At 42.8% G+C, this 26825-nt stretch overlaps 2 protein-coding genes across 4 annotated transcripts; one reads left to right on the top strand and one right to left on the bottom strand.

The window, feature by feature from the left end:
* Positions 1–24: 24 nt before the first annotated feature.
* LOC135301093 (aldo-keto reductase family 1 member B1-like) lies at positions 25–9312 on the top strand. The gene is made up of 10 exons (XM_064421327.1): positions 25–179; positions 426–593; positions 1053–1169; positions 2503–2580; positions 2972–3094; positions 6105–6211; positions 6359–6440; positions 6962–7045; positions 7867–7949; positions 8682–9312. The coding sequence occupies exons 1-10, from the start codon at positions 114–116 to the stop codon at positions 8722–8724; spliced, it is 951 nt and encodes a 316-aa protein (XP_064277397.1). The 5' UTR covers positions 25–113; the 3' UTR covers positions 8725–9312.
* Positions 9313–14775: 5463 nt separating this feature from the next.
* Positions 14776–25502, bottom strand: LOC135301097 (aldo-keto reductase family 1 member B1-like). Of its 3 annotated transcripts, none has more exons than XM_064421331.1 (10): positions 25354–25502; positions 21890–22057; positions 21072–21188; positions 20278–20355; positions 18803–18925; positions 18481–18587; positions 17599–17680; positions 17050–17133; positions 16549–16631; positions 14776–15737 (listed from the first exon to the last, which is right to left on the bottom strand). In XM_064421331.1, the coding sequence occupies exons 1-10, from the start codon at positions 25417–25419 to the stop codon at positions 15698–15700; spliced, it is 948 nt and encodes a 315-aa protein (XP_064277401.1). In that variant the 5' UTR covers positions 25420–25502; the 3' UTR covers positions 14776–15697. The 3 variants fall into 3 exon arrangements, with proteins under 3 accessions (XP_064277401.1, XP_064277403.1, XP_064277402.1); XM_064421333.1 differs by lacking the exon at positions 25354–25502 and adding an exon at positions 25164–25309; XM_064421332.1 differs by lacking the exon at positions 20278–20355.
* Between the last annotated feature and the right edge of the window lie 1323 nt (positions 25503–26825).

The following is a 26825-nucleotide window of genomic DNA, read 5'->3' as shown; positions in this document are numbered from 1 at the left end:
CCCCGGGCTCGGCGCCGCCCCGGGAGCCGGAGCCGGGCGGGGCGGGCCCGGCCCCGCTCGCTATTAAAGGCGCGGTCGGCCGCAGGCACCGCGGTGGTGCTGCTGGCGCGGCCATGGCGAGCTACGTGCAGCTCAACACCGGGGCCAAGATGCCCATCCTGGGGCTGGGCACGTGGAAGGTAGCGGGGGGCGCTCCCGTGGGCTGGCGGCGTGAGGGCGATGGGGAGCGGGGCAGGGAGGAAGGAGCGAGCGCGGCTCGGGCCCTGCCAGCGCCGCCGACACCCGGCCCGGCCGCCGCCGGGATTCGGCTTTGTTTTAGCTGGGGCTTGCTTTGCATGTGGCGGCTTTCTCAGCTTTATCTTGCCGTGAGAACGGCCTTCGCTGCTGTGTTGGTGAGCGGTTTTTTTTGCCATCGCTTTTTTCAGTCCGAGCCGGGGAAGGTGACGGCTGCGGTGACGGCTGCCATCGATGCCGGGTACCGCCACCTCGACTGCGCCTATGTGTACCAGAACGAGAACGAAGTTGGGGAAGGGATCCAGCAGAAAATCAAGGAAGGCGTTGTGAAACGAGAGGACCTCTTTGTCGTCAGTAAGGTAGGGGTCTGGTGGTACAGGATGTACCAGGGGATACCTTTTTGTCTTAAAGTAAACCCTCGCTTCTTTACTTACCTACTCTGTTGTGCAGAGTGGAGCAATTCAGAGCATCACTTAAGCCACTCCTGAGACTCCTGCTTTACCTCATCCTGCATTGAGAATTATGCAGGGTCCATACCACAAATTTGGGCGATGCTTTCAGCTTTAGTCTTAATAAGTGAAACAAGGCTGCTTCTGCTATCTGCCAGGACACCGTGCAGTCGTGGATGCAGCCACTGCACACATTGCCCAGTATCACGGGCCAGTGCTGCTCACAAAACAGCCCCACTTGAAGAGCTGTGGGATGACCTGGTTTCACATCACTTTCCCAAGGGGACAGGCACCCTGCTGAACAGTACAGAAGAGTTCCAAGAGCTTTAACCCAAGAGGTCACAATGTGCCTTGGCTTTTTGTCTCCAGCTGTGGTGCACGTTTCATGAGAAGCATCTGGTGAAGGGAGCCTGCCAGAAGACTCTCACTGCCCTGAAGCTGGATTACCTGGATCTGTACCTCATCCACTGGCCTCTTGGTTTGAAGGTACAGTAGCAGCAGTGGCCTTGGCTTTGTCAGTGAGTGGCAGTTATGAGGAGCTATATGGCTTTATAGCCCAGTGATTGCTTCAGTTGCACAGATCATTCTGTGTGTGTTGTGTAACAGCACTGATCTGGTGCTCAGCTTCACTGTGGCCATGGGGGCCAGGCTGTTGATTTTTGTCTCTTAGATCCCTGCTTGCATGGCATCTGCTGCCATTTTGGTCATGGAAGAGGCAGACCTTGAACCCTAGGAATGGGTTTCCCTGCTGGAAACAGAACTTATATTTCTTTCCTTTTGATTATTGCTTGTGTTGTCTTCTACAAATCCAAAGTTATGCTCAATATGGTTCCCTCTTTGTGGGAAGAGGGCTATACTTTGCTGTCTGACAGAAGTTCTTTCCACTGCATGTTACAGAATCACAGAATAAGAGATTGCTTATGTCTCATTCCTGTCTTTAATCACCGAGTCCTTAAATACAATCCAGGTTTGGATTTTTTGCCATAGGAGCTTTAGCTCCTCTATTTAGATCTTTGCTATAGGAGCTTTAGCATTCCACAGGCTCTGGAGTTGAACTTTTTAGTTCCTAACTCTTCCTAACACTGTATGCCTGAAAAGGAACTGGTATCTCAGTTTTAATATGTCCAAGCTTAGGCTTTCTCTGAGAGCTTGATCAAGATTTTGTCTCTCCCTCTTGCTACCAAGATGAACTGTTCTTTGTAACATCTGTATTTTTAAAATCAGTTTTGCATGGACAGAAGTGAAAATGTGCCGTGGTGTAAATAAAGAATGAGTAGAAAATAACTGGTTTTGAGTGAAGTTGACACCTGGCAGATAGTCCTAGCAGGGATACAGGGTGTTCTAACCTTCCCTGTGCCAGCAGCTTAAACAATGAGACTCCCCTTGAAAGACCTGTCAGGAAATCTGGTCCAGTATAAGGTGAACATATTCCAAGTCCTAAGTGGGTCCTTATTATGCATTTCACTAAACCACTTCACTATGAGCAGGTAACAACTGTGTATTTTTGTAAAGTGGTTATAACTCTACTTTCTGTGTTACAAGTGGAGACTTAAGTTTCACCACATGGATTTTGATGAGCCAGGGGACACAATGTCCATCAGAAGTATCTGTCCTTACTGGCTTGACTGTAGGCAAAAAACCACCACAGTACCATGAGAACACAAAAAAGAAAAGACTGAAGACTACAGATAGTGAGTATTGATGTCTAATACATATGTAGATAATTAGTGTAATAAGTGTTTACAGGGTCATGGTCTTCAGCTGGTGTTAACCCACCCTCCCAGTAATGTGTTTCAAGCAATTTCTTTCTCACTGACAGGCAGGAGAGGACCTGTTCCCTGTAGATGACAAAGGCATTGCTATCTCCAGCAACACAGATATTCTAGACACATGGGAGGTAAGTTCAGCCACAGCAGGAGAAAGTTTGGACTGATGAAGGTAATGAGAGCATCAGAGACTGCTGAGAACAGAAGGCAATCTCATGTATTTGGAATTACTTGGAAAGACTCACTGGTGCAATAGCAAGCTGTTTTGTATCAATTCATCATTTTCCACTTCTAACTTCCTGTGAATTTCCATAGTCACAAAGAGTAAGTCCTTTGAGTACGGGAAGCATGGCACATATATGCCAGTGCTCTGGGTTTTTTTTTTTCCTCAAGCTTGAACTCTAAAAATCTAAACACTTCATTTAGGATTCTTATGAAGGGAACAAGGCATGTCAGGAAGCATGTGCTATTCAAGCCCTTCCTCTATACAGTAGATGCTGACTTTGTGCTTCTTTCTGCCAGGCCATGGAAGAGCTGGTGGATGCTGGCATGGTAAAAGCCATCGGAATCTCCAACTTCAACCATGAGCAGATTGAAAGGATCTTGAACAAGCCAGGACTCAAGTACAAACCTGCAAATAATCAGGTGAGCTGAAAAGTGGCAGAGGCCAATGTTTGGCAGTGCTCTTTTTTGTGTGGTCATTTGTTGGGGTTTTTTTAAAGAAAATTACGTAGATCTTCCTTTGAAATAAGGTTATAGAAAGAAAGATTGGAATAGACATATTCTACTTCATAGACCACATATTCTTCAATCTTACCCTCCAGGTGATGCTAAGGTGCTGGTTTTTTATGAACTCTGTGCCACTGCTTGGAAATCTGTCAATGAGCAGCTCCAGAATCCCTCCTTGTAGGAGGAAAGGAGGGGGAACTCAGATGAGCTCTAAAAACTTCCTTGTAGTAGAGTACAGTTTGGTGTATGTATATAGAGAGAATTGGATGACCTTTTCTGTGGAGAAGCCAGTTCCTGTTGCAGATTTCTGAAGGAATTGATCAGGAACATGCTTTATGGACTCAAGAGTTACTGAGGGTTAGGAGGAGATGGTGGTGCAGGGTGGTGGGCAATAGAGTAGAAATTTTATAGACAGCACTTGAGTGAAATCTTAGGAAAATTCAGGTGGCAGGAGACTTTGGGAGATGATCTGCTCAGAGGAGCATGAGCCCTGGGATCAGACCAGGTTGCCCAGGGCTTTATCCCTCTTGAAAACCTGTGAGGATGGAGACTGCACAGCCTCCCTATGCAGTTTGCTCTGCTCCCTGACCCCGAGTGTATGACAGGGAGGGGGAGTTCTCCTACACCCAGTCTCAACCTCTGCATCTCTTGCCTTCCTCCAAGCACCACTAAAGAGCTTGGCTTGTCCTTGAATGACCCCTTTTAGGTACTGAAAAACTACTTCTAGGAGGCTTGAAGCCTTCCCTTCCCCAAGCACAACAAGCCCAGCTCTCTCAGCCTTTCCCAGTATGGCAGGGTCTCCAGCCCTTACCCATCCTGGAGTTTCTTTGCTGAACTGATGGCAGTCTGTCAGTATTTCTGCTGCTGAGGGGAGCTGGGAAGGGGAAAACTGGACAGAGTATTATGAAGGTGGTCTGGCAAGGATGAGTAGAGGCAAATGACCACTTCTCACAATTTACTGTCTGTGTTCCTGCTGCCAGGGCTCACTGCTGGCTCATGTCCTGCTCAGTCTGTTATGACCCCCCCAAGTCCTTTCTAGCATGGCTGCTTTACAGGCAGTCAGGCTCCAGCCTGTGCTATTGCCAGGGGCTTTTCCTTCCCAGGTGCATGGCTTTGTGTGGCAGCCTTCTTGAATTCCTTCAGGTTTCTGTTTGCCTCTTGTTTCTGCCTGAGTGGGTCCTGCTGCAGTGGCAGTCCTGCCCTTGAGTGTGTTGGCTGGTTGTTCCCCAGTTTGACATCATCTTCAAGATGGACATGATTATAGACTGGCACAGGTTGCTGAAGAGGACAAGTACCAGGACAGACCCCAGTGGGGTCTGCCTAGACTTGACCTTGACTCTCATGGCATTTGAAAGACTCTAGTCAATTACTGATACTGGATTAGTAAAACTGGGTCATTTATTGTGGTAACTTGAGTATTATCTACCCCAAAGCATTTTCAGAAAACTTACATTAAGTTTTATGGTAACCTTTCAACATCTGCCACTCCTCATTGCCACAATCACTACATGACAATTACATTATTATTATTTATATAATATCATTTATATCATTGTTATCATATTAATTACCTTATCTCTGGCATAAGGGTTACTGATCTTGGACCTCTCATACTTGTCAATGCCTTCAGGCTCTAAATTATTATTGACTATAATCAGGTTTAGCACAAAGTGTTGGGTCTTTGGTCTCTGTCCTTCATGAACTACTGCTTCTGAAGAAATACTTGCAAGCCTGAAAGCTTGCTGATGTTAACACTTGCCAGTTGGGCTAATAGTGAGAGTGCTTCCTGAAAACACTTTCTTTGTGCAGATATTTCACATGGAATCCACAGTCTTTCTTTTCATTCCCATTCTTCATTTGACTGCAGCCAGGTTGTGTTTGTTTCAGTTGTAGTGAGAGATTAATTTGGCAAGGTAGTAATTACATAACAATAATGCTAGTACTTAATTTCATTTTTCAACTTGAGTGCCAGTGGAGAGGTGAGGATGACTGTGCCTTGTGTATGTTGCATAAATTCTACTTACTGAATAGTTGGGAATACTGAATGCTCTGTTACTCTTAAATAGCTGTCTTTCTGCAACTGCTGAAGCAAAATAAATATGTATAATGTGTCCTAAAAATGGAGCTCTCTGTTCTGTTTAATATTCCAACATGTCTCGGAGGGGAAAAGGCATGCAGGCCTCTGATAACAGCAGGCAGCTAGAACCACAAATAAAGAGCTCCAGGCTGTAAACTGATTCCGTGTTTTGCACTGCCTTGTTCCACCTGCCAGCAGCACAAGTTTCCAGGAACTGCCCTCAGAGTGCAGCTGCAGGAGGCTCAAATGGCAGCACAGTCCAAAGGGTTCTTGCTGTTGCCTGCTGAAAGAGAAGTAGTGCTCCCTGGTGTGCAGCTAGCCTGAAAGTCCCTCTGTGCAAAGTATCAAATATTCACGCTCATTCACTGCCTCCTAACACGTGAACAGTTCCTGATCCATCTTCAGGCTAGAGGTGTTTAGTGTGAGTATTGACACAGAGCAAAGAAATACTAATGAAACAATGCTGACCTTGAAGTTAATATGGTAGCTGTAAAAAAATATGATGGCATGTTTAATTAGGGGTGAAAAAAGATCTTTGGTCTGCAATCCTGTTGCTGTGGTTTTACAGCTCTCATGGGTGTGCATTTTACTGTCCCATTGAAGCAATTGTGCAGCTGGTCACCCATATGCTGGAGATGATCTGGATCAAAGTTTTAAGTTTTGTCACAGTCCTTGGACCCTTCACTGCAAGGAGAGCTGCTATAAATAGTAGTAAGGGGGTGGGGCATAGAGAAAATATTGCTTAGAGACTATTGAGTTAGCACAAAAGTCAGCCTTTGATTAACTAATCCCTGGAACTTGTTAAAGCAGTTAAGTCACTGTCAGTCTCTATACTCTTGATGTTGGCAGGTGGAGTGTCACCCATACCTTACCCAGGAGAAGCTGATCAAGTACTGTGAATCCAAAGGGATTGCTGTGACAGCATACAGCCCCCTTGGCTCACCTGACAGACCATGGTAAGGCTGCTTTGCCAGGGAGCTGGTGTGGATTATTCTGGAAGCACTGAGACTACTTGTGCAGCATTAATTTTCCATCCAGATACAGATCTTTACTAGGTTGGACCTCTGGAGGTTTCTTGCCACTGATTTGTTCTCTCTGTGTAGGGCTAAGCCCGAGGATCCTTCCCTGCTGGATGACCCCAAGATCAAGGAGATTGCAGCCAGGCACAACAAAACCCCAGCACAGGTGGGTAGGTGCCAGAGTACCCCCTCCTGTAGCACAGCATGAAGGACAGCTAATGACAATGTAGAGGTCAGGCTGGCTCTTCATCTTGTCACCTGTGGTGCTAGGTAGCAGGTTTATTCCTTGTATGGCCTTCCATGCATGCTGGCAAGGGTGCTCTGATCATCACAAGAAACATTTTCTTGACCCATCTTCAGATGCTGCTGTATTTGTCTTATCTCAAGTGGTGTTGCAAAGAAGGGAACATTTGAATAGCCTACTCAAAATCTGGGTGAGAAGGAAAGGAATTGGGTGTCACTAAATTGCAGGGGAGAGGAGAAAGGAAGCCTTGTGGGATTCCACCACTCCTCTACATGCACTTCAGGAAGTGCTGTTTAGAATTTAGGTAAAATTTGAAAAGCAGCTCCACAGAGTGAGTAAATTCTGCTGAAGTGTACCATTGACAGTAAGTAACTGCTGAGCAGGCTCTGCTTGCATGGAGCAGGAGCCATCCCCTCTCTGATGCAGTGCTGTGTCTCTTGCAGGTTCTCATCCGGTTCCACATCCAGAGAAACGTGGTTGTGATTCCCAAATCTGTCACACCACAGCGCATTGTGGAGAACTTCCAGGTGAGTCAGTGCAGTGAGCTGAGTGCATGGCATGTCCAGGGATGCCTTGGCTTCTCCCTGCACAGCCAGCAGTGAGCCTTTCTCACCTTCCCAGCTGCTCTTCTGACAGGAGGACTGGGCTTTTCCTCCATGTGTTTACCTACAGTCTCCTGAGGGCTGAATTTAAGATTACAGTGGGAGAGCAGGAGTGACCAAAGCTTTGGGAAACACTCTATCCTGATCATCTGAGCAGTTATATTGTGATTCTTCCTGTTTTGTGTCATGTGAATGAGTCATTTGACAGCTTATTCGGGGCCTGAGCGCAGTAGCACACCAAAAGACTTCTGTAGAACAAGCACTTTAAAGGAAATAGTCCTGGTGTCCATAAAGTGTGTTGCTGCTCTGGATTCAGTGGTCCTGGACTGGACCCAGTGTTAGGATTTTGCTTCCAAACTCTCAGTGGCTTTAGGTGGGATATGGAGGTCTTGCAGCTACTATGGCTTAGTACAGAAAGATGCATTCTTCACAATTGGGAAGTGAAGGCATTCTGCTACACAGTGCTCCCCAAACTTCCTAAATCGGCTGGCATGTGTAACTGTAACTTGAGATTCTATAATTCCTGCCTCTCCTTGCTCACCTCCCTCTCCCACTCCAGCTAGAGGAGGCTCAGAAATCCAGGGATTCTTTGTCTTTTTCCTTTCCCTTGTGAAGCAGTCACTTCCAACAAGCACCTACACTGTGGACTTGTTCTTTAATTTTGTGATTTTTTTTTTCCTAATTTTGTTTTAATTACAAGCACTGATTTGTTCAAAAGGGTGATTTCTGGCTTTTTCTCCTGTTAGGTGTTTGACTTTGAATTGACTAAAGAGGAGATGGCAACTATTCTCAGCTTTAATAGAAACTGGAGAGCCTGCGAAATGTTTGTGTGAGTAGCACTTCCTTTTCTTTAAATTATTAAGTTATCACATAGTTCAGTAAATGAAGCTACAGATGGTAGTCTTGACTGAAGTTCAGGATATGCAAACTCAATTTTCAAAGGGGTCATCTTCTAAATAACTTTCCATGGTAAGATTTTTTTAAATGTTCATTTTATGAACTAGAACATGATGAGCATTGAGCAAACTTCATTTTGAGTTCAGTTGCCCAGAAACTCTTTGTAGCTGGAATTGCAACAGGAGGCTTCTTATTTGTAATTTTTTTGTCTATGTTGGAGGAATGAGCATCATGCAGACTTTAAATCGTGATTAGCTTTGTTTGTGGTGTTTTGTCTGAAGTACATTGCAAAATCTGTGTGTTCTTCAGGAGTTGTTGGGAAGGTAGATGAACATTCCAACTATAACGTGAGGATTTGCTACTTGGAAATGTAGCTCCTGATATGAAATCCTTTTTGGAAGGCTGCAAAAAAGAGTCTTCCTGTCAGTAAATAGCAAAACCTTGATTTAGTTGCTTACAATGCACCTCTAGGTCCCATCACCCAAACAACAGAAGGCACTCAAAATCCTTATGTTTGGAAATGCAGCATGTCACTAAGGAAAAGAAAAACAGACTTTGCTTTTACACAGTTAAATCTTTTTTCTTGGTGGTTCTTTGAAGTGGTTACAGATGCATACAATGCCTTTGGTATGTGAGATAATCTTTGCTTTTTGATTTCCTCCAGGTGCAAAACTCACAAGGGCTACCCTTTCAATATAGAATACTGAAGATGGTTCCCTGCCTTTCTCCAGGCTTCCCAGATATGCTTCTGCTGTTGCCTTTGAGTTGTCTGTGTAGCTTTTTCACTGCATCAGACACCCCTCCACACCCCCATTTTTCCCCTTCTTTTTTCCCCCACAAAGATGCAGTATATGTACTCTGTGACTTTGTGCTGTTTTCTTTTTTGGAAGAAGGAAATGCTGAAATGGTTCTGAAGAGCACACTGTGTGGACTAGTAGATTTTCTTTGCCAAACAGCAAGTCTGGAATTGGTAAGCAGAAAGCATTGAGCAAGTTTAAGCAAGGAGTCACTTTTATTTTGGAATACTCTGATTTGGAGCTAGTGACTATTGTTGTCTGGAAGGACCAGGACATTGGCAAATATTGCATAATGAGGTTTGCTTTTTTTTTCTGGTTGCTTTTGGGGTTGGTTTTGTTTCTTTGTAACACTCCATACCTTTTTATTTTCCCTCTCATTGGAAGTATAAGTTGATTTCTAAGTGATTTCTACATGGGTAGCTCTTTGAGAAGTGTATAGATCCTGATTTCTTGGTGATATAAAAGCTGTTTTGCTTATAATAAAATACAGTTTCATTACTGTGTGTAATGAGATGGTTATTTCAGTCATGCTCTAATGGTGATAATGCTGGAGCAGCTGTATAATATCAGCTGTCTCTAGAGATTACACAGAAGCAAGAAAATTACCATCCCCCACAAAATCATCTGTTGATGTTGACTTCTGAACATGTGCCCTGGGAGCTGCCTGCTGTTCTCATGGTTGAACTTGTGGCCAGTGAGTCTGTTTGTGCCTCTCTTTAAATAGAACTGGTTTGGTTCTGACAAGCAATACAGTCCTGTTTAAGTCAGTTTTTATCTTATTGAGGTGATAGTATACTTCTGCTAGTAGAAAACTTGAAGCCTACACAGCATTGCTTTAATAAGCAGTAGAAAACTTGCCCTCTCTAGTAGAGAGCACATGGTGCAGGCAGGAATTCTCTGGTTGTACAAGATACCAGTAAAAATGGGTTTCCAATAAAATCCTGTGTCATTGAGCTAGCAGATCAGAAATGTAAGGCTTTGTTCAGGGAGCACAGAAAACCAGGCTGATACTGAACCTCTGGTTTGTGAGGTGTGTTTGTCCCTTTGTGCTTTTCACAATACTTGCGCATAGTGGCTTTAAGGCTGTTCCCACCTGAGAGCTGCTCAAGACTGTTCACAAAATGCATTTGGGCACTGGTAAAAGCAGTGGCTAATGTTGGGTGGCTTTCTTGCATATTCCTGTGGGAGTTTTCCAGGTGTCTGGGTAGATCTGGGATGTGAGTGGTCCCTCTGAGGAGGTTGTGTAGGCCTGGCAGAAAGGGGGCTCTCTCTGAACAGATGGAGCAAGGGAGACACCAGGGTTGTTAATGCATAAATGTAGGATTGTGATTCCATAAATGTGCAGCAAACCTTAAAGTGAACTTGGCCAGGTTAAAATGTAACATCAAGGCAATTTGATATCAAAGTATTTGTGAAATAGGTTGTTTGTTTCCTGGTTCTGAGCAAAAGGAGTCTGACTAAGGACTCATACTGATTTAAAATTACAAAAAAAAAAAAATCTGCTTTCTCAATGTACTGGTAAGTATTTATTAGAAATAAAAGTTTTAAAAGTATTTTTAAAAATCTTTCCAGTAATGCTAAGACCACAATTAGCATGCAACATGTTTTTGGCCACAATAATTTACAATAGGCTGAACAGACAAGATTGAGTTAACTTAAAATTTGAGGAGGAAAGAATCAGACAAGTCAGTGTCTGACTTGAAGCAATATGCTCCTCTAATGCTGGTTCTTCTAACATAAATTGATTATAAATCACTTTAAATTCTGGACTTAAAAGCACATACAGAAAGCTTCAGCTCTGTGAGTGTTTTTGAGACTCTCTAATGTGATCAACAAAAGCCCTAAGGCATTCTAAAGAAGCCAGAAAAGGTGATGTTCTTTGCTGAGTCTGAGCTGTGACAGAAAACTGTTTGGGGCAATGTTGACTTGCTTGCAAATAACATTTTTGTGACAAGTGTGGTCTGGCAAGAAGTTACACTGAGGGTCAGGGTTTCCAAAATAGTACATCAGGTTCTGTTAGCTTCCTCTGTTTTCATTTCACTGCAGCTTTATGAAAGTTTGAAATGAAATTTTCCATTCTGGAAGTAGGAATTTTACTGGAGACAGACTGCTCCAGAGCAGAAGGGAGAGCACTCGGGGTGGAGTGGCATTGTAACAGGCTCTCTCTGTACTTCGCTGCATGACTTAGTGGGAAGGAATTTGGAAAGGGTCGTTCTGGGACACAGTGCAGCACTCAGCCGGCAGAGGGCTTGGATCTTGAAGTGCCAGAGTGGGAAAAGAGGGAAAACAGAGAAGCACCTGAGTGCAGGGGTAATGATGCACAAGCTTGAACAGAAAGCAGGCTGTTGGTCAGCTTGGGAAGGGAGTGACAGGAAACCCTGTCACCCTTAATGGTTTTGGGTTTGGATTAATGGTTTTGGATTGAGTCTCCAAGCATATAATAAAGGCTGAGATGGAGGAAGAGGCAGTATTCTTTTAGTCTAGGTTGATCTAGGAATTGTTACAGTAAAATAGAATCTCTTGTGCCACACACTCTGCCTACAAGAGCAGAGATTTCCTTTCATCTCCTAAAAGGTGAAGTGGAAAGATCAAAGAGTTCAGTATCCGGAGCTCAGCACTGCTGCCAGCTGAGCTCTTCCTGCTGAAACTGTTCACAGCATTTGTTTTTGTGTTGTGATTTGACAGATCTCTGGGTTTCTGATCAAAGACATTTTTAAGGACAAATACAGTCTTGTAGCTCTTCCCATGAAAAGTTGGTTGTGTTTTGTTTTGTGTTCTTAATTTAAGAACTTGTAGTTCAGCTCCACCTTGTCAGCCTCTTCCTAGACATTCTGGGCACTCTGCTGCAGCAGCTGGGCTAGTGTGATACTGCAGCACACCCTGGGAAGAGGATTTCCAGCCTACAGCAAAGATTAAGAGCAGCTAACAGAAAAAAACATGTCCTTGGGACTGGTAAAAGAAGTACTTTCACAAAATTTGTTTCATTTCCAGCTGCACTCACTGCTCCAAATGGTACAGATTAGCAGGCCTTTATTTCATATTCAGGAGAAAATGGCTCTCACAGGACAGATCCATTTACTTGGTAACAAAGAATGATGGTGAAATGATTTATCAGGGAAAACAGGTAGAGAAAATCAGGAATTATCTCATTAGAGAAGGCAAGATACTGTTTTTGCAATTTATTTTTTTTTTGTGTAGTAGAGGAGAATACAAGAATTATTTGGAATTGGCATCTTGCTGGTTGAAGGTAGGACAGCACAAATAGTCTGACAGTAACAGCATGTTTGTTTCAGGTTGCAGTTGATGTTCCTTTGAGAGGAAATAGCTTTTCTTCTGGTATTGGAACACAAATACACAGGCCTGCCTGGCTGGAATCACTTTTCAAATGATGCTCTCTAACTTGGTGTTTGCTTCCCTCAGGGAAAAAGGAAACAGGACCTCTCCTTGCTCAGCTCACAAGACTGCACAAATGCTATGGAATGCACTTGTTTCAGTTTTCATTTGTGAAAACTGGGGCACAGGAAACTCCAGTATTCAAAATGGGAAAAGAAAATCCTGTCTCTGGATTTTAATCTGAATTCACTGTGTTGAAGATACAGCTAGAAATTTGGAGTCTTTTGCTTAACTGGGGCACAGAACAGTTACCTTGGGACAAATTATTTTCATTTCAGTCACTTAATACTCCCCTAGTGTGTCACCTACAAACTGTCAGTAACTTTGTCATCCCTCCCTCTGCCTTGTCCTTGGTTTCTTTAAAAGTACAGAGCCCTGTCTTATTCTGGCAGGACCTTGTTTATTTGAGCTGTGAGGTAGCTCTTAAAACCCCTAAATAGGCCACGTTGCTCTTGCATTTTAACTTGTTAAAGTGCATGGTACAGAACCACTAGTGCAAACAGCTGCAAATCTCCATTTTCCCCCTGAAATTCTTAAGGAAAAAAAAAAAAAAAAAAAAAGCTGATTGCAAAATCAAGCTTTTCTAAACTGAAACAGGCCTGATTACAAGCCAGCTGGTAGTTGCTCATAAGAACAGCTGAACTGAATCAGAGTAAGTATCCACATATTGCAGCATCTTTCTCCAGCTGTGGTCAAAATAAGTTACTAAAGATGAGTAAATTGAGCAGTGCAGCAAAGTGTTATTTAAATATTTTGACAGGAGTTTTTTTTTTTATGTTTAACAGGCACCAGTTAAACTCTTTGTTGTTCAGTTACCTTCTGAATCTGTTATGCTCAAAGGGAATGATGCTTCACACACACTGTGAAGAATTGCCACCTCTTATTTGTTTTGGGCTGATTTGCTGATAGTCATTTGATTCTACTGGTTTTTACAGTGGAGGAAATAATAACTGGTCTATTTCCAGGCACACTTTGCAAGCTGCTCCAGGTTTGATAAACATCTGACACAGCTCCTTGTACTGGTGTCAGGTCAAGGAAAATCTTATACTACTTAATTGCCATCTCTATAAATTACTCCTCTAATCAGTCTTCTGTAAGTCTTTTTTAAGATTCAGAGGAAGGCAAGGACCAGCACTTCTTGTGTAGGACTGCATGCAAAAAGTTCTTGAAGTAGGTTTGTATCTGACAGTCTTTGGCTTCTCAATCAGTTTTCTTTTGAACAATGTGAGAGAGCTTGGAATTACAATAGGTGGAGAACTTGAGCAGCGATGATCAGCAAAGAGTTTTGGATTTTTACCTGTTGTTCATTACCTGTGTTGTCCAGTTTTCCCTCCAAAACATGGACATAACACTTTACTTTTTTCACCCAGCCCCTTTGGAACTTTTCATGAGGCTTAACTCTACCAGAATGGATGAACTCCACAATAAAAAGCTGAAGTCATGGGACAATGTGTTGAGATACAAAGACAAAATGCCAAGCTAAGGTGTTTTCATTTTACTGGGCTCAGATAATGTCACTGCTGACTAGGAATGATGTATGTGTGGGTTTGGTGCAAGAGCACTGCTGCACAGCTGATAGAAACTGAAAATTTATTTGGGATACTCTAAACCTTTCCATGCAGCTCCTGGCAGAGCTATAAACCTTTTCTAAGCTATAAACCTTTCCTGGCAGCTCCAGGCTCAGGGCTGTGCTTGCTGTGAGGCAGCTTCTCTCTTCTAGAAAGGCATATTGTAAATAGGAATGTGGCTCTGCTGCAAAACAGGGGAGTTTTATTTCCCAGCAACTGACACCACCCAAATTCTTCTCCTTTTACCTTTGCTAAAGTCTCTGCAGCTCAAAAAGATCTATTGTCTCTGAAACAAATGCACAATCTCTGGCTTCTAACTTGTTTTGAATTTTTTACTATTATATGGCTACTGTGATCATCTAGTCTGACTTCCTGCCTAGCACAGTCTATAAACATCCTGTAAATAGCTTCAAGTCTGATAGCTGTGATTAAATTGGAATGTGGTTAGAAAATTCCTATGAAGTAGAGAATATTTCAAGACAGGCTGTATGCTACAGAGTTCACTCTCTAATTGCATCTGGGATGATATCCTGCAACTGGCCTTGTACATGTAGCATGTTCAGGAGGAGAGAAAGAGAGAATGCCCATTACAGGCACCTTCTGTCCATATCACTGCAGTATAACTGCCCAGTGTCAATTCCTGGTAGATTTTTCAGACCTCTTTCTTTAGAGGAGTTGCTGTGGGAAGTCCACTTTGGTGGGAATTTGCTCTGTTCTTTCTAGGATACCCCTTATTCAACTATCTTGGAAAAGTCTGAAGTAGCTCAAAGATAGGTCATCATTTCTTTTATTAACTACAAAGAAAATCAGTTGGAAAAGTATATCCATAAAGTGTGTATCTTAGTCCTGAACCTTTATTACACATTGTCCTCTCTGCATGCAGTGCTGAGCCACACTGTTCTTATCCTGATCTGCAAGAGCCTAAAACAAGTACAGGAGTTTTGAGTCAATTGTTAAAGAGCAAGTGTTAATTAACAGACACCTCATTAAAACACCAGCATGGGCTGCAGCAGCACTGACTTTTTATTTTTTTTAACCAGAGACAACAGCATCCAGAAGACATCCTTTGAGTCAAAACACAAGCAAATAGTACCTAGGGAGCAGTACAGGAGAGTGAAAATCTGCTGCTGGCTTCTGTGAAGCTGCCCAGCTCTTCTGCTTGCTAAATATGACAGTTGCCAAACAAAATAATTCCTGTGTGTCTCCTTTATCAGACTTTGGATTTTCTAGGAGATTTTCAGTCTCAACTGCAGCCATTCTACTGATAAAAGCAGTATTTATATATTCTTGCAGATAGTATAAACCAAACACACAAATCTCCTAGTAGTTTATTAGTTTTTAGCAGTTCATAAATAGGAAACTTCATTAAGAAAAGAGCTCCTGAATCATAATTCAGCAGTGTCCTCTAAAGAGCTTTCAGTCTGTTACACTGAAATTACTGAACTCAGCATCTCAAGCAGCGTGTCATTGAGATCTTCTGATGTGAAATGGATTGTTTTGTATTGATAATTAAAAGATAGTAGATGTATTAACCTTTTATCCAAAAGTATAACTAATCAGAGAATTTGAATTTTCTCTAAACTTAGTCAGGATTTATAGTTACGACAAAGAATGCTTTTCCCTAATCCCAATCTATGGCTTTATTAAGCTTCATTATCGTTACTAAATTAAGAGAGAATATATGTTTTGCTGCAACTGAAAATTGTGTTACAAGAGCAGATAAAGGACTGATACAATTGGTTGATATAAAGGAAGCAAATGTATCCATGTTCAAAGATGACTCTTCAGAATGTCTGAGTTAGCTTCTCCCATTTTTTAATATATAGTCTCCTTCTATCTATGAATTTAAAAAGTATTGCAAATTGCTTGAAATAACAATAACTGGTCTGGATCCCCCAGAGGATCTGAAGCTGATGCCCATGTCAGTCTTCTAAAAAAGGATAGTCCTTGTGATTTTTGCATCTAGAAAAAGAAAGCATGATTACAACATTTTAAGGATATAGTTTAGAGAAAAGGGTTGTTTTTTTGTTTTTTTTTCCCTTGGTAAAAGAACTGAAACTGAGCTACATTAAAAACACGTCTGTTTAGTGTATCCAGAGCAGGGAAAGTGAATTCTCTGTAACATTTGCATGTATCAGTGACCTCCTTTTCAAAGGATAATGTATCTTATGCTCGGCTGAAATTGCCAAAGTTCCCTGAGATATTAAACCTTTCTCTTGGAAACTCCCAAGCCTCCAGGATGCTGTTAGGCAAGTGGGTAACCTGGGAAAACTGAATAAAATGCAGATCTTGGCCAGTCTAACCATTCTGTTATCTAGATAACATTGGCAGGAGTACATAGGCACAGCTCTTCCCTTCAAAAAAACCTTACAACTCTCATTCTTAAAATGGAGTTTATTTACTCTGACTGTCCCTTATGTAAAGGAGCCAAAGAAAACCAAGGGGGGAAATAGCTGCTTATTTATTTATGGAATTTCCAGCTGATTTTGATTTTCAGACAGCAGTTTGGTATGCATCCAGGACAGGACATCTTAGGAACATTGAGCCTGCAGAAATCCCAGTGTTCCCAACCTGGGCAGGATGGGCAATGCTCTAATAAACCCAAGGGTGAGATTCCAGCAGATGTGACCAGGTGCTGGCTGAGGCTCCCTCTCTTTTTATTTTTAAGGGGCTATCAAACTGTGTCTTTTAAGAGGATATCCAGTGGAAATCCAAGCTCTCCAGTGGAAATCCAGCCCTGCCAAAGCCTGCAGGAGGAGGAGGAGGTACTCACTGGCTTAGTGCACAGATGCGATAGCGCTTCTTGAAACCAAGGAGGGTCTCCATCTCCTCTCCAGTCAGCTCAAAGTCAAACACCTGCAGGAAGGTCCCAGAGAGCTGGGTTACTCAGTTTGCAGTGAGACAAGGAAGTTTATTTGCAGAAAGAATGGCAAAAGCAGGCTGAAGCACTAGGAGGTGTGCAGGGGACACCTGTGCAGGGAGAGCAATAAATGAATAAATGTGAAAGGTTACAATGCTGGTGGGCTCTGCCTGCAGCACAATTGTACCACAAGGTGGAAGAGTTTGGCTCTTACCTGATGAGTTCTAATGAAGATGTGGCTCCTTACTTTCAAAGTGACTTTTTGCATTCATAAAGAAGTGATAACCTATGTGGTATCTGACAAAGGTTTTGGTGGTTCTAAGTTTGAGGGGGGTGGTTTGTACCATTGGCAGAGTAGGGTTTTTTTCTTGTGTAGTTTAACACCATTAATGACTCTGTAAGGTGCCCTCTTACCTTAAAATTTTCTTCAATACGCTGTGGAGTGACAGATTTGGGAATTACACTGACATTTCTTTGGATTTGGAGCCGGATAAGCACCTGCAGGAACACATAGGGAGTTTACAGATGAGAAGTGCTGCCTGTCTTCTGAAAGCTGAAAACCAAAGGTGTCTGCATGGTTACACAGAGCAGCATTACTGGTAACCAGAGAGGGCTCACAGAGGAGAAGCACTACCTAAACCCTTCCTAATTACTACTCATTAAATCCTTATCCATGTCTGAAGCTGAGATGACAACAAGGGAGTGCATTGAGCAGGAGTTCAGGATTGGCAGGGTGCAGTGTGGAGGGCAGCCAGTGTGCCAGTTAAAGCCCAAAGCCACTGCTAATCTTCTGTCCATCACTAAAATGAAGGCAGAGAGAATATTTTTCTAAAGCATTAAACTGTGCACAAGACACAGCCTGAACTCCATGTTATTATTCCATAACACATCTGTAAGTAGTTGCTTCAGCACAAGTGGGAACAATACATGTCAGCAGGGAAAACAGCTCTGACCAGAATTAACCTGAGCTGGGGTTTTGTTGTGCTTGAGTGCAATTTCCTTAACTCGAGGATCATCAAGAAGGGAAATATGGTCAGGCTTGGACCTGTAAAAATTAAAAAAAAAAAAAACAGGTTTCAGTAGTTGAATAAATAACCCACTGTCAACAACCCACTGTCTTCTCCCTCAAGCCCTGTACCATAAGAATATTGTTTAAATTACTAAAAAGCATAATCTTGCACACTTTAACATCTTGTTACTTCAATTCCTGCCTTCATCCTTCCCTTTTATAACAAGTGAGCACATGAGAAGAGGCCTGTAGTTTCTAGTAAAAACAGGTCACTATAACACATTTATGTCCAGCCTGAGATCAGGCTGGGAATTTCTTTGATCCAGATCCCAAGAATTTCATCTTGTCCTTTACAAGCACAGCTGCTCTGGCAAAAGCCCTGTCCCAGGTCAGAGGAAGCCATGAAGATGGGAGTAAAAGCAAAATTTCTGCAACTTCCCCATTTACAAACTTAATCCCTTTGTCTCAGCAGGACTGCAAAGTTGCTATTTTCATCAGCATCTGCTGCTTTGGTTTTTTGTTTGGTTTGTTGTGGGTGGGGTTTTTTTTAGTTCAGAAATTCTCCTACATGTTTAATAAGCTCACCAAAGTTGAGTTAAGAATTCTCTTCTCTGCTTTCATCAACCAATTGATAATTTTTCATAAATATGCAACTGTAGTGGACTGAATATCACAGTAAGTGTGAGGTTTCTGTGGGTGCAATTTTTAATGAATTAGTAAGTCTTTTTCTAATTACATAATTTATTTTCCCTGAGGTTTCATCTACATCCTCAGACTGGTTTACTGCATTGACTCCAATCTACAGCTAAAAAAGAAATCTCACAAACCATTCTTACCCTGGCCAGTTGGGTGCTCCAAGGGGACAATATGCAGTGACAGAGATCCCTTTGGATTGGCAAAACTTAATCAGTTCTTCCTGAGGAAGATAGGGGTGGCTCTCAATCTCAAAAAAAAAAAAAAAAAAAAAAGAAGAAAAAATTATTTTTCACCTCTCAAAAGCTGAACTTTGAAGTTTAGTATCACTGTGCCACATCAGCTTTGGAAAGGTGGGGTTTTTTGCAGGTGTGGGGTTTTTAAGGCACTTTTAAGAGTTGTTCCATCCAGTGAACAGCCCAATCAGGTGTGGTGTCAGTGCTGAGGAGCTGCAGGACAATTTACCTGATTGTTCACAGGTTTGTGTCTTAAGCCTGGTTTGCCCAGGAGCTGATTGATCTGTTTCTGGTTGAAGTTGGAGACTCCAATAGCCTTCACCATTCCCACATCCACGAGCTCTTCCATAGCCTAGAAACACCACAGAACCACGCTTCCTGTTAAGTTCTTTCATTTTTGTATGGAAAAAAATGCCCACACAAAAACTTGAGTGGTAAAAATCCTCCTGGCTGGATTCCTCCTGTGCTGTGAGAACAGTACCTGAACAGTGGGGCCCTGGTCAGACTCAGATCTCACATTGTGTGTCACCACACAGACAAATAACAGCAACATTCACACAACTCCTAAACTATTATTATTTCAGTGAAATATGACTATTTTGAAATACTATCCCCAGACCTTCACATAGATGAAAGAGATTCTTTTAGAGTAATTCCTCAGCTAACCAAATAATCATCCCATAATAAAATGCACCTTCTTTGGAACAGAGCAGCTCAACAAGGAGCTGTTACAAGACATCTGGAACAGGGTGGATTCTGGTGATCAACACTGATTAATTTCCCAAGAGAGATGTGCCATTTAGCAGTTGGATTGATAAGCAGCACTGTGTTCACCCTCCATCACCTATTTTCTTTCACACTAATGAAGCAATATAGCAATAAAACAGCCAGACAGCCCTAATTAGATTGTCACATCCAGCAGAAAAGAAATGGGAAAATAATCTGCTACCAGTCTTTAGAGAGAAGATACCCTTGGTCCAAAGCAGAAGTAATTTTAAAGTTGCTGTCATAAGCAGCAGCCTGAAATGTTCACTTTCTTCAAATGAACAACAAAAATGTACCTTATTCTTCATGTGATAGAAGACAAAAAGCACCAGTGAATTCTTCTGACTCTGGTGAGTTTTTGACCTGCTTTTGGCCTGGCTGTGCTGAGCACACGGCAGAAGTGGAAGGGAAAGGAAAGTCTCAACCAGGCAGGAATTTGAATTCACACCCAAGCCTGGCCTCCCACACAGCCCGTGTGGAGAACTTAGCAAAGGACTTTGGCCAAGTCCCACTACCCCCAGAGACAGAAATTTGGGTGCTGTGGTACACTGGCACAGGCATGTTGGCTTTGCTGGGGTGTGATGGCTCAGGTGCAACAAGAGGCAAGCATGGCTACAACTAAAGCCACCAAAAAATGGCCAGAGTGGGGTAGGGATGAGAGCAACAGCCTTTGTTAGCTCAAGCCACTGCAGGGTACACACGCAGTCAAAGATTTCCTCTTGTCATGCCAACCCAGCCAGTTTAGTAAGCAGCAGATATAAAAATACCTAAATTCTGGCACAGTGACACAAAAAGAAGCCCAAGGATGCAGAGAAATCAGCAATCTCAAATACTTTATGTTAGAAATTCTCTCAGAACAATTCCCACAGTGGGAAGCTTAGAGTTTTCAGGCTGTTATTTCAAACTAGCAAGATATTTTTGGCTTGTAAATGAATGTACCTCCCACGTATCCAGAAAATCTGTATTGCTGGGAATGATCATGCCGTCTCCATCTGCAGGAAATAATTCCTCTCCTGCCTATCAGCACAAAGGGAAAAGCAACATGAAGGTCAGCTGAATTATAAGGACTTCAAGAAATCATTTAGAAATTTGGGCAAGTGGAGCTGGAGACACTGAGCTGGATAATCCTGAATTATAAGGACTTCAAGAAATCATTTAGAAATTTGGGCAAGCGAGTGGAGCTGGAGACACTGAGCTGGATAATCCTGAATTATGTTTGTGGTGGGATAAGACATGGTGAAATGACCAGCCTGTATCAACAGAGAAATCTTCAAGAAAATCTGTCTCTTGAGACTCTGTCCTGCAGGCAGAGGAAGGGCAGGCACTTCTGTGTGCCTCAGGAGAAGGCCAGGGAGGTGACACGGTGGGGAAACCAGGATTTATTTAACCTCGGGGTAGAGAGAGAAGAGAAAAATCTCTTTTGAACTAAGTAGTTCACATGTTTGATTCTTGATAAGGAAATGGCAGCCAAACCCCACACTCTTAAGAGGAATGTGATCTGGATGGTAATTTGACCCATGAGTTGAAAATGCTGTGCACGGAAAAATAAGGTGGCTTTTGTACTACAAGACCTAGTTTAAGCAGCCATGACCTTTCCTTTCCTCCTGGGCTCTCCCTGCAGAGGTTTATCCTTATGTCCTAATGAGATTTACCAACACTCTTCCTTGGAGATGACTAAAGAGATGTCTGGTCCCAAAGGCAAAAGATGGATTCCAGGACTTGAAGTTCAATACCTTGAATCCCATGGGACAGTGCATCAGGTAGAGATCCAAATAATCCAGCTGGAGGGCAGCAAGTGTTTTCTGGCACACCTCCTTCACCAGGGATCTCTCGTGGAAGGTGGACCAGAGCTGTGGGGAAACAAAAAGCCTGGGAGCTGCTCTCCTGCCCTCACAGTGGCAGAGCAGGGAAAACACAGGGCACAGAGGCAGCTCAGGGTGTGGCACATCTCATCTTGAGGAAGTGCCACTTGAGGCACCTCAATTTATTTGTGGTACTGCTAAGTAACTAAAATGAGAACGGGATACTCTGAAATTCCATCAATTATTGCAACAATTAAAACAAAGAAAATAAGTGAACCTGGTGAAAATCGACCCGCCAGCTTCCAGCAGATAGAAGTTACTTTATTTTTCCTACCATTGTTGTTGGGGGAAAAAACACAACAAAGCATAACATGCAGGAGCTGACAGGCTGAGGCCGGCGGCGCAGCGGGGGCAACCACAAAAACAATAGCCCTGCTTCCTATCCCAGAGGCCACCAAGAGCACGGCCTCAGTTCCTGTCTCCATGGCTGACAATGGACATGGACTACAAAAAAATCCCCTCTCAACCCGAGCCTTTTGTTTCTCAGGGGGTGACCTATTCCTTCCCATCACCATCCACAAATTTGACAGAGAGGAGGTAATTCCCAGCTTCATCCCGTGGCTCCTTCCATGGCAGGACTTGGTCTCCTCCTCCCTCTCCTCCTCTCTCTCTCTAGGAGAGACCAGGACTTGGTCTCTCCTCCCTCCTCCTCCACTCTCTGCACGTGAGAGCCCTATCCAAGGACACACCTTGCTGACAATGAAGAGCTCCTCTCTCCTCACCACGCCCTGCTCCATTTGGCGTCGCAGCGCGTCCCCGATGTCGCTCTCGTTCTGGTACATGTAGGCACAGTCCAAGTGGCGGTACCCAACGTCGATGGCAAACCTCACCGCGTCCCCTGCTGCCCCCTGCAGAGACTGAAACCAGGAGAAAAGCCAGATTTGCTAAAAGCAGATGAAGAGCTTTGCTGTTCTGCAAATCTGGCAGTCTAAACCCCCCAAATAACGAGATCTCCCGGCTGTGGGGTTTCTTGTTTGTTTTTTTTTTTTAATTTTTTTTTTTTAATTTTTGCTGGAGTTAGGACTGAAGATATTGAGATAGTAGTTTCTGTTTAGATTTAGGTGTTTATTGTTTTTTATTCATGTTATAGTCTCACCACAGTGAGTTCTGTAGTCTTTTATTAGCAAGGCAGAAAAAGGCTATCTCTTGTTACAAGGTCTTTTAAGGCTAAACTATCCAATTAAGAAATGACACCTAAATTATTTTCTTTTTTAACCTAATAACTGATTCCTCGAAGTCCACACTGTGGACTTTTCTGTTAAAGAATACACTGAATTATAAATGGAAAAGGAGTCTGGAAATGAGACTCCTCGAAGTCTGCACTGCGAACTTTTCTGTTCAATTACAAAACATCACCCAAACTTATGAAGAAGAAGGAAGAAGAAGGTAAAGAAGAACAACCTGCCTCCACCCTAAAACCTCCATCTTGCTTCATATTTATTTCTATATTCTAAAACTCCAAACTCTAAGTTTTCCACCCTGTGATATCACACACTTCTAGCCAACTACACACCAGTAATCCCAGTGCTATCAATCAGTTTTGGAAGCCTTCTCCACAGCCTCGGGTCAAATTCAGTGTTCTCTTGTGGGTCTGTGCATTTCAGCACAGAAAGTTTAAAATCCTCAGCATTTAGGGTTCCAACACCAGCCTGGATCTGGCTTTCATTAGTTTTGTGAGATCAAACGGCAAAGGGAGTCACTGATGAGGTGCCTGAGCTGATCCACCCTTTTCTAAGTATTGGAAGTTCACCTTGGGACACGAGGCTATCTTGAAATAAATTCTAATTTCCCCAAATTAAAAGCAACTTTAGTGTGACATCCTGGTGACAAGAGGAAACCAATCATCTCTGGAATGCGCCCTGGCCCTGCACAAAAACAACCCAGCTCTTGTTGACACAGGACAGGGAGGTGAGGGGACTCAAAACACTGCACACAGTGCCACCTCCTGGGTAAAATACACACTTGGTACTCGACAGCAAAATAAATCACTTCACATTCTTGGCTTGGACACACCAAATCCAGAAAATGGCACTCCAAACAGAAACGTGATTCAAAACCATGACCACCTCCTACTTTTTTCTTTTTTTTTTTTTTAATTATATCACTTCTCCAAGTTTTTCCAGTCAAAGGGTGTTTAGTTGGCTCACCTAAATTAACAACAAAAACATAGAAAACACAGCAATTTTTTTTCTGCACACAACTAAAGAGCCAGTTGAAAGTTTTACAGGTTTTCTTTTTTTGCAGTCCCTTTCTCCATCCCATCCCTTGCTGGATGTGAGCCTCCCAGGGCAGCAGGAGGAAGCAGGCGTGGGCAAGCAGGCTGGCAGTGGCCAAATGCTGGAATTTTGGAGCCCCTCATCCCTGCTGCAGCCTGGGAAAGCTGCCATGCTGAGGGGTGGAGAGCAAAGGCAGCAACCTACCCTTGAGATTACATAAAACTCTGTCATGTGAGATGTTTTCCAGAGAAAATAATCCATTGTTTCATTTTCCAAGGTGCTCACTGAGCTTGGCTTCGAGTCAGAGCTGCTGGGTAAAGGGAAGCCTCTGTTAAAGCACCAGAACACTGAGGCTGCTGTGGGAACCTTGAAATCAAACAGCTTTAATGAAATTATCACCATGGGCTTGCAACTTGCATTTGCTGGGTTCCTGATGAAGGAAAGAATGATGGATCTGACTCCATGCTTTTTGAAGGCTAATTTATTATTTTATTATCTATATTATATTAAAGAATACTGTACTAAACTATACTAAAGAATACAGAAAGGATACTTACAGAAGGCTAAAAAGATAATAATGAAAACTTGTGACTCTCTCCAGAGCCCCACACAGGTTGGCCCTGATTGGTCATTAAGTCAAAACAATTCACATGAAACCAATGAAAAAATCACCTGTTGGATAAACAATCTCCAAACACATTCCAAAGCAGCAAATTTGCACAGGAGAAGCAAATGAGATAACATTGTTTTCATTTTTCTCTGAGGCTTCTCAGCTTCCCAGGAGAAGAATCCTGGGCAAGGGGATTTTTCCAGAAAATGTGACTGCCACACTTGGGCCTTGTTTTCATCGCATAACAGGAGACATTATTTTGTGGTGGCAGGGATCGTGTGCCCAAAATGTTTCTTCTACTCAGTCCTAACCAGTTTCTATCAGCAATTTAAGTTCCTTCAGAGAGCTCCCCCATCACAGCATTGAGCCCTAAGAGGCCCCCCCAAGGCACACTTTGTTTTTTAAAGCCTGCTTTAATTACTTTATGCTTCTTAGTATCCTTTGTCATCAGAAAAATCAAGACTGAAATGCTCAAACAAACTCACCCACGTTTGTGCACATAAAGTTAAATGCTGATTAGATCAACTGGCCCAAAAATATAACAAGAATTTAAGATTTTTTTTTTATGGTGACTGGAAAAGTGTTTCACAGAGCTGGGAAGTTGTGATGTGACATATTTTGTTTCCAGCCTCGCATCCAGGGGAAAGTTCACTTTTTAAAATCTTTTTTTTAAGATCAGTTTCTTAAAATTTTCAGCTTATTTCCAGACTCCTTTTACATTTATAATTCAGTATATTCTTTAACCTATTCTCCTTACCATAAGTCCATTAGGTAACATTTACAGGGAAAGAACCACCCAAAGTATATTCCTGCAAAGTACTGCATACTCACCTCCTGCCAATAAAAATAAGTTAGCCTCAAGTCTCTAAGGAATTATTGTGAGCTCCCGTTTCCAAATCCACTTATTGCCCCTTAAATTCCCATATCTACACACACTCATCACAGATGGCACCAACATGACATGCATGAGATATTACATATATTACATGGGATATATTACATATCCTACATGGGATATTAACAAACAGTGCTGAAAGAAAAAAAAAAGAAAATAAAAAGAAAAATTAGCTGGGCAGAAGTTTTTAGTTTTGCAGCATGCAATTTTTTTTTCCCATAGCTAAGAAAAAAATCTTGTACCTGCTTGACTACCTCCACTGACTCCAAAGATTTCCTGAAGTCTGGGAATAAATCCCTGCATTACCCGAGATATTTCAAAAGGAAATACTGCACAGAGGATTTTATGCATTCTCCTGATCCAAAGAGGAGATTGCTGCAAAAATGCACAGTGATTCTCAGCAATCTGAGAGCTCCCAGCTGCAGCAGGTACCTGCCAGGTCCCCAGTCCCAGGATGGGCATCCTCCCACCAGTGGGCAGCTCCAGGAAAGTGGCCATGGACAGTCAGGCAAGGAGAGGCTGTGGGCTCTTGCAAAACCTCTTAAATCAGCTTTGCCCCTCCCTCCTGCCTGCTGACTGGCTGCAGGCAAGGAAAATATGGGCAGGAGTGCTCTCATAAGAGGAGGCAGGGATTTTGGTTATCTCACCCTTTGAAGAACTTAAAAACTGATTGCAGGCTCCTCAAGGATTTAGTGAGTGAGCTCAGCATGGCTGTTTTGCATTGGTGGAAGTTGCAGGTTTTTGTTAACCTCACAGTCCCTGCTTTTCTGCAAGAAAAGTGGGATTTGGGGAGTTGGCACATGCCCCACGACCACTTCTCATCTCACCTGTCCTGAACACAACACCAGAAGATGCCAGATAGCTGCTTGTCTCAGGGTCTCAGGAGGAAGCATTAACCTGTCCACAGGAGAAATAATTTCTTTTAAAATTCCCAATATAGCTTCATCCCCACAGCACCAGGCACCTGCATTTTTACACTTTTTTATATTTCATTTATTCATATATATATATATATATATATATATGATCTCAAGGCTCCCCGTAGCTTATGCTCTCAGCCACTTCACGATGAGTGGTCACTCCATTCAGACCCCTTTTAATTTTATTTCTGAAAGATTAGGTTTATTTCAAAAAGATCAGGTTTGTTGGCCAGAATTCTTCAATGAAAGCAGGGTTTAACCAGCAATTGTAGTGCCCAGGGCTGCTAGGTAGAGATTTAATTCCCCTCCATGGATTTTCCCCTGATTTGTGAGAAAAGGGGATTATGTACAGGAGAGATCTGTGATGACCATGACTCTCTGGATCATTGTTTCTCTGTCCTGCAGAGATTTTGTAAATTACATATTGACGTTTTAGAAATTAATATCTTTGTGAGACATTTATTAGATGTATTTACTTTTTTCCCTCTGGTTTTCTGTGCATTTCTTGAAGGTGAGGAATATCTGAATCTGAGGAAGAGCCCGTCAGGGATGGAGCAGAGGATGTGTAATTTGCTACTGCGTGGTAATCCTAAACCAAACAAAAAACGGAAACGAGGAGTTACCAGGATCCACAATAATCTCTCCAAACATCCTCTTGGCTTTATCTGGCTGTTCAAAACCCTTGCCATTGGTGCTGGGCTTCATTTGCACAGTGCAGGCAATCCCAGCTCCTTTGCAGCAGATTTTTGGTAGAAAAGTGTTCCTGGCAGAAACGCCAGGAGCTGTTTTACATCAGCAGCTCCGGGGCACACCAGCACTGACCCCAGGCACTGGGCTGAAAGGGTCCTCCTGGGATGAAAATAGCTCCTTGGGCAGTTTATGCAGCACAAGGCTGGGCTTTGCTGTGGACACAGGGGCAGCCAAGGTGGTTTTTTTGCAGGAGCAGCTCAGACAGTTTTTAAATCGGAGTTTCTCTACTGCAGT

Source organism: Passer domesticus, chromosome 5, assembly GCF_036417665.1.
Source record: "Passer domesticus isolate bPasDom1 chromosome 5, bPasDom1.hap1, whole genome shotgun sequence".
Taxonomy (NCBI): Eukaryota; Metazoa; Chordata; class Aves; order Passeriformes; family Passeridae; genus Passer; species Passer domesticus.
Note: the sequence above shows the minus strand (reverse complement) of the source record. Positions and strands in the feature narration are given on the sequence as shown.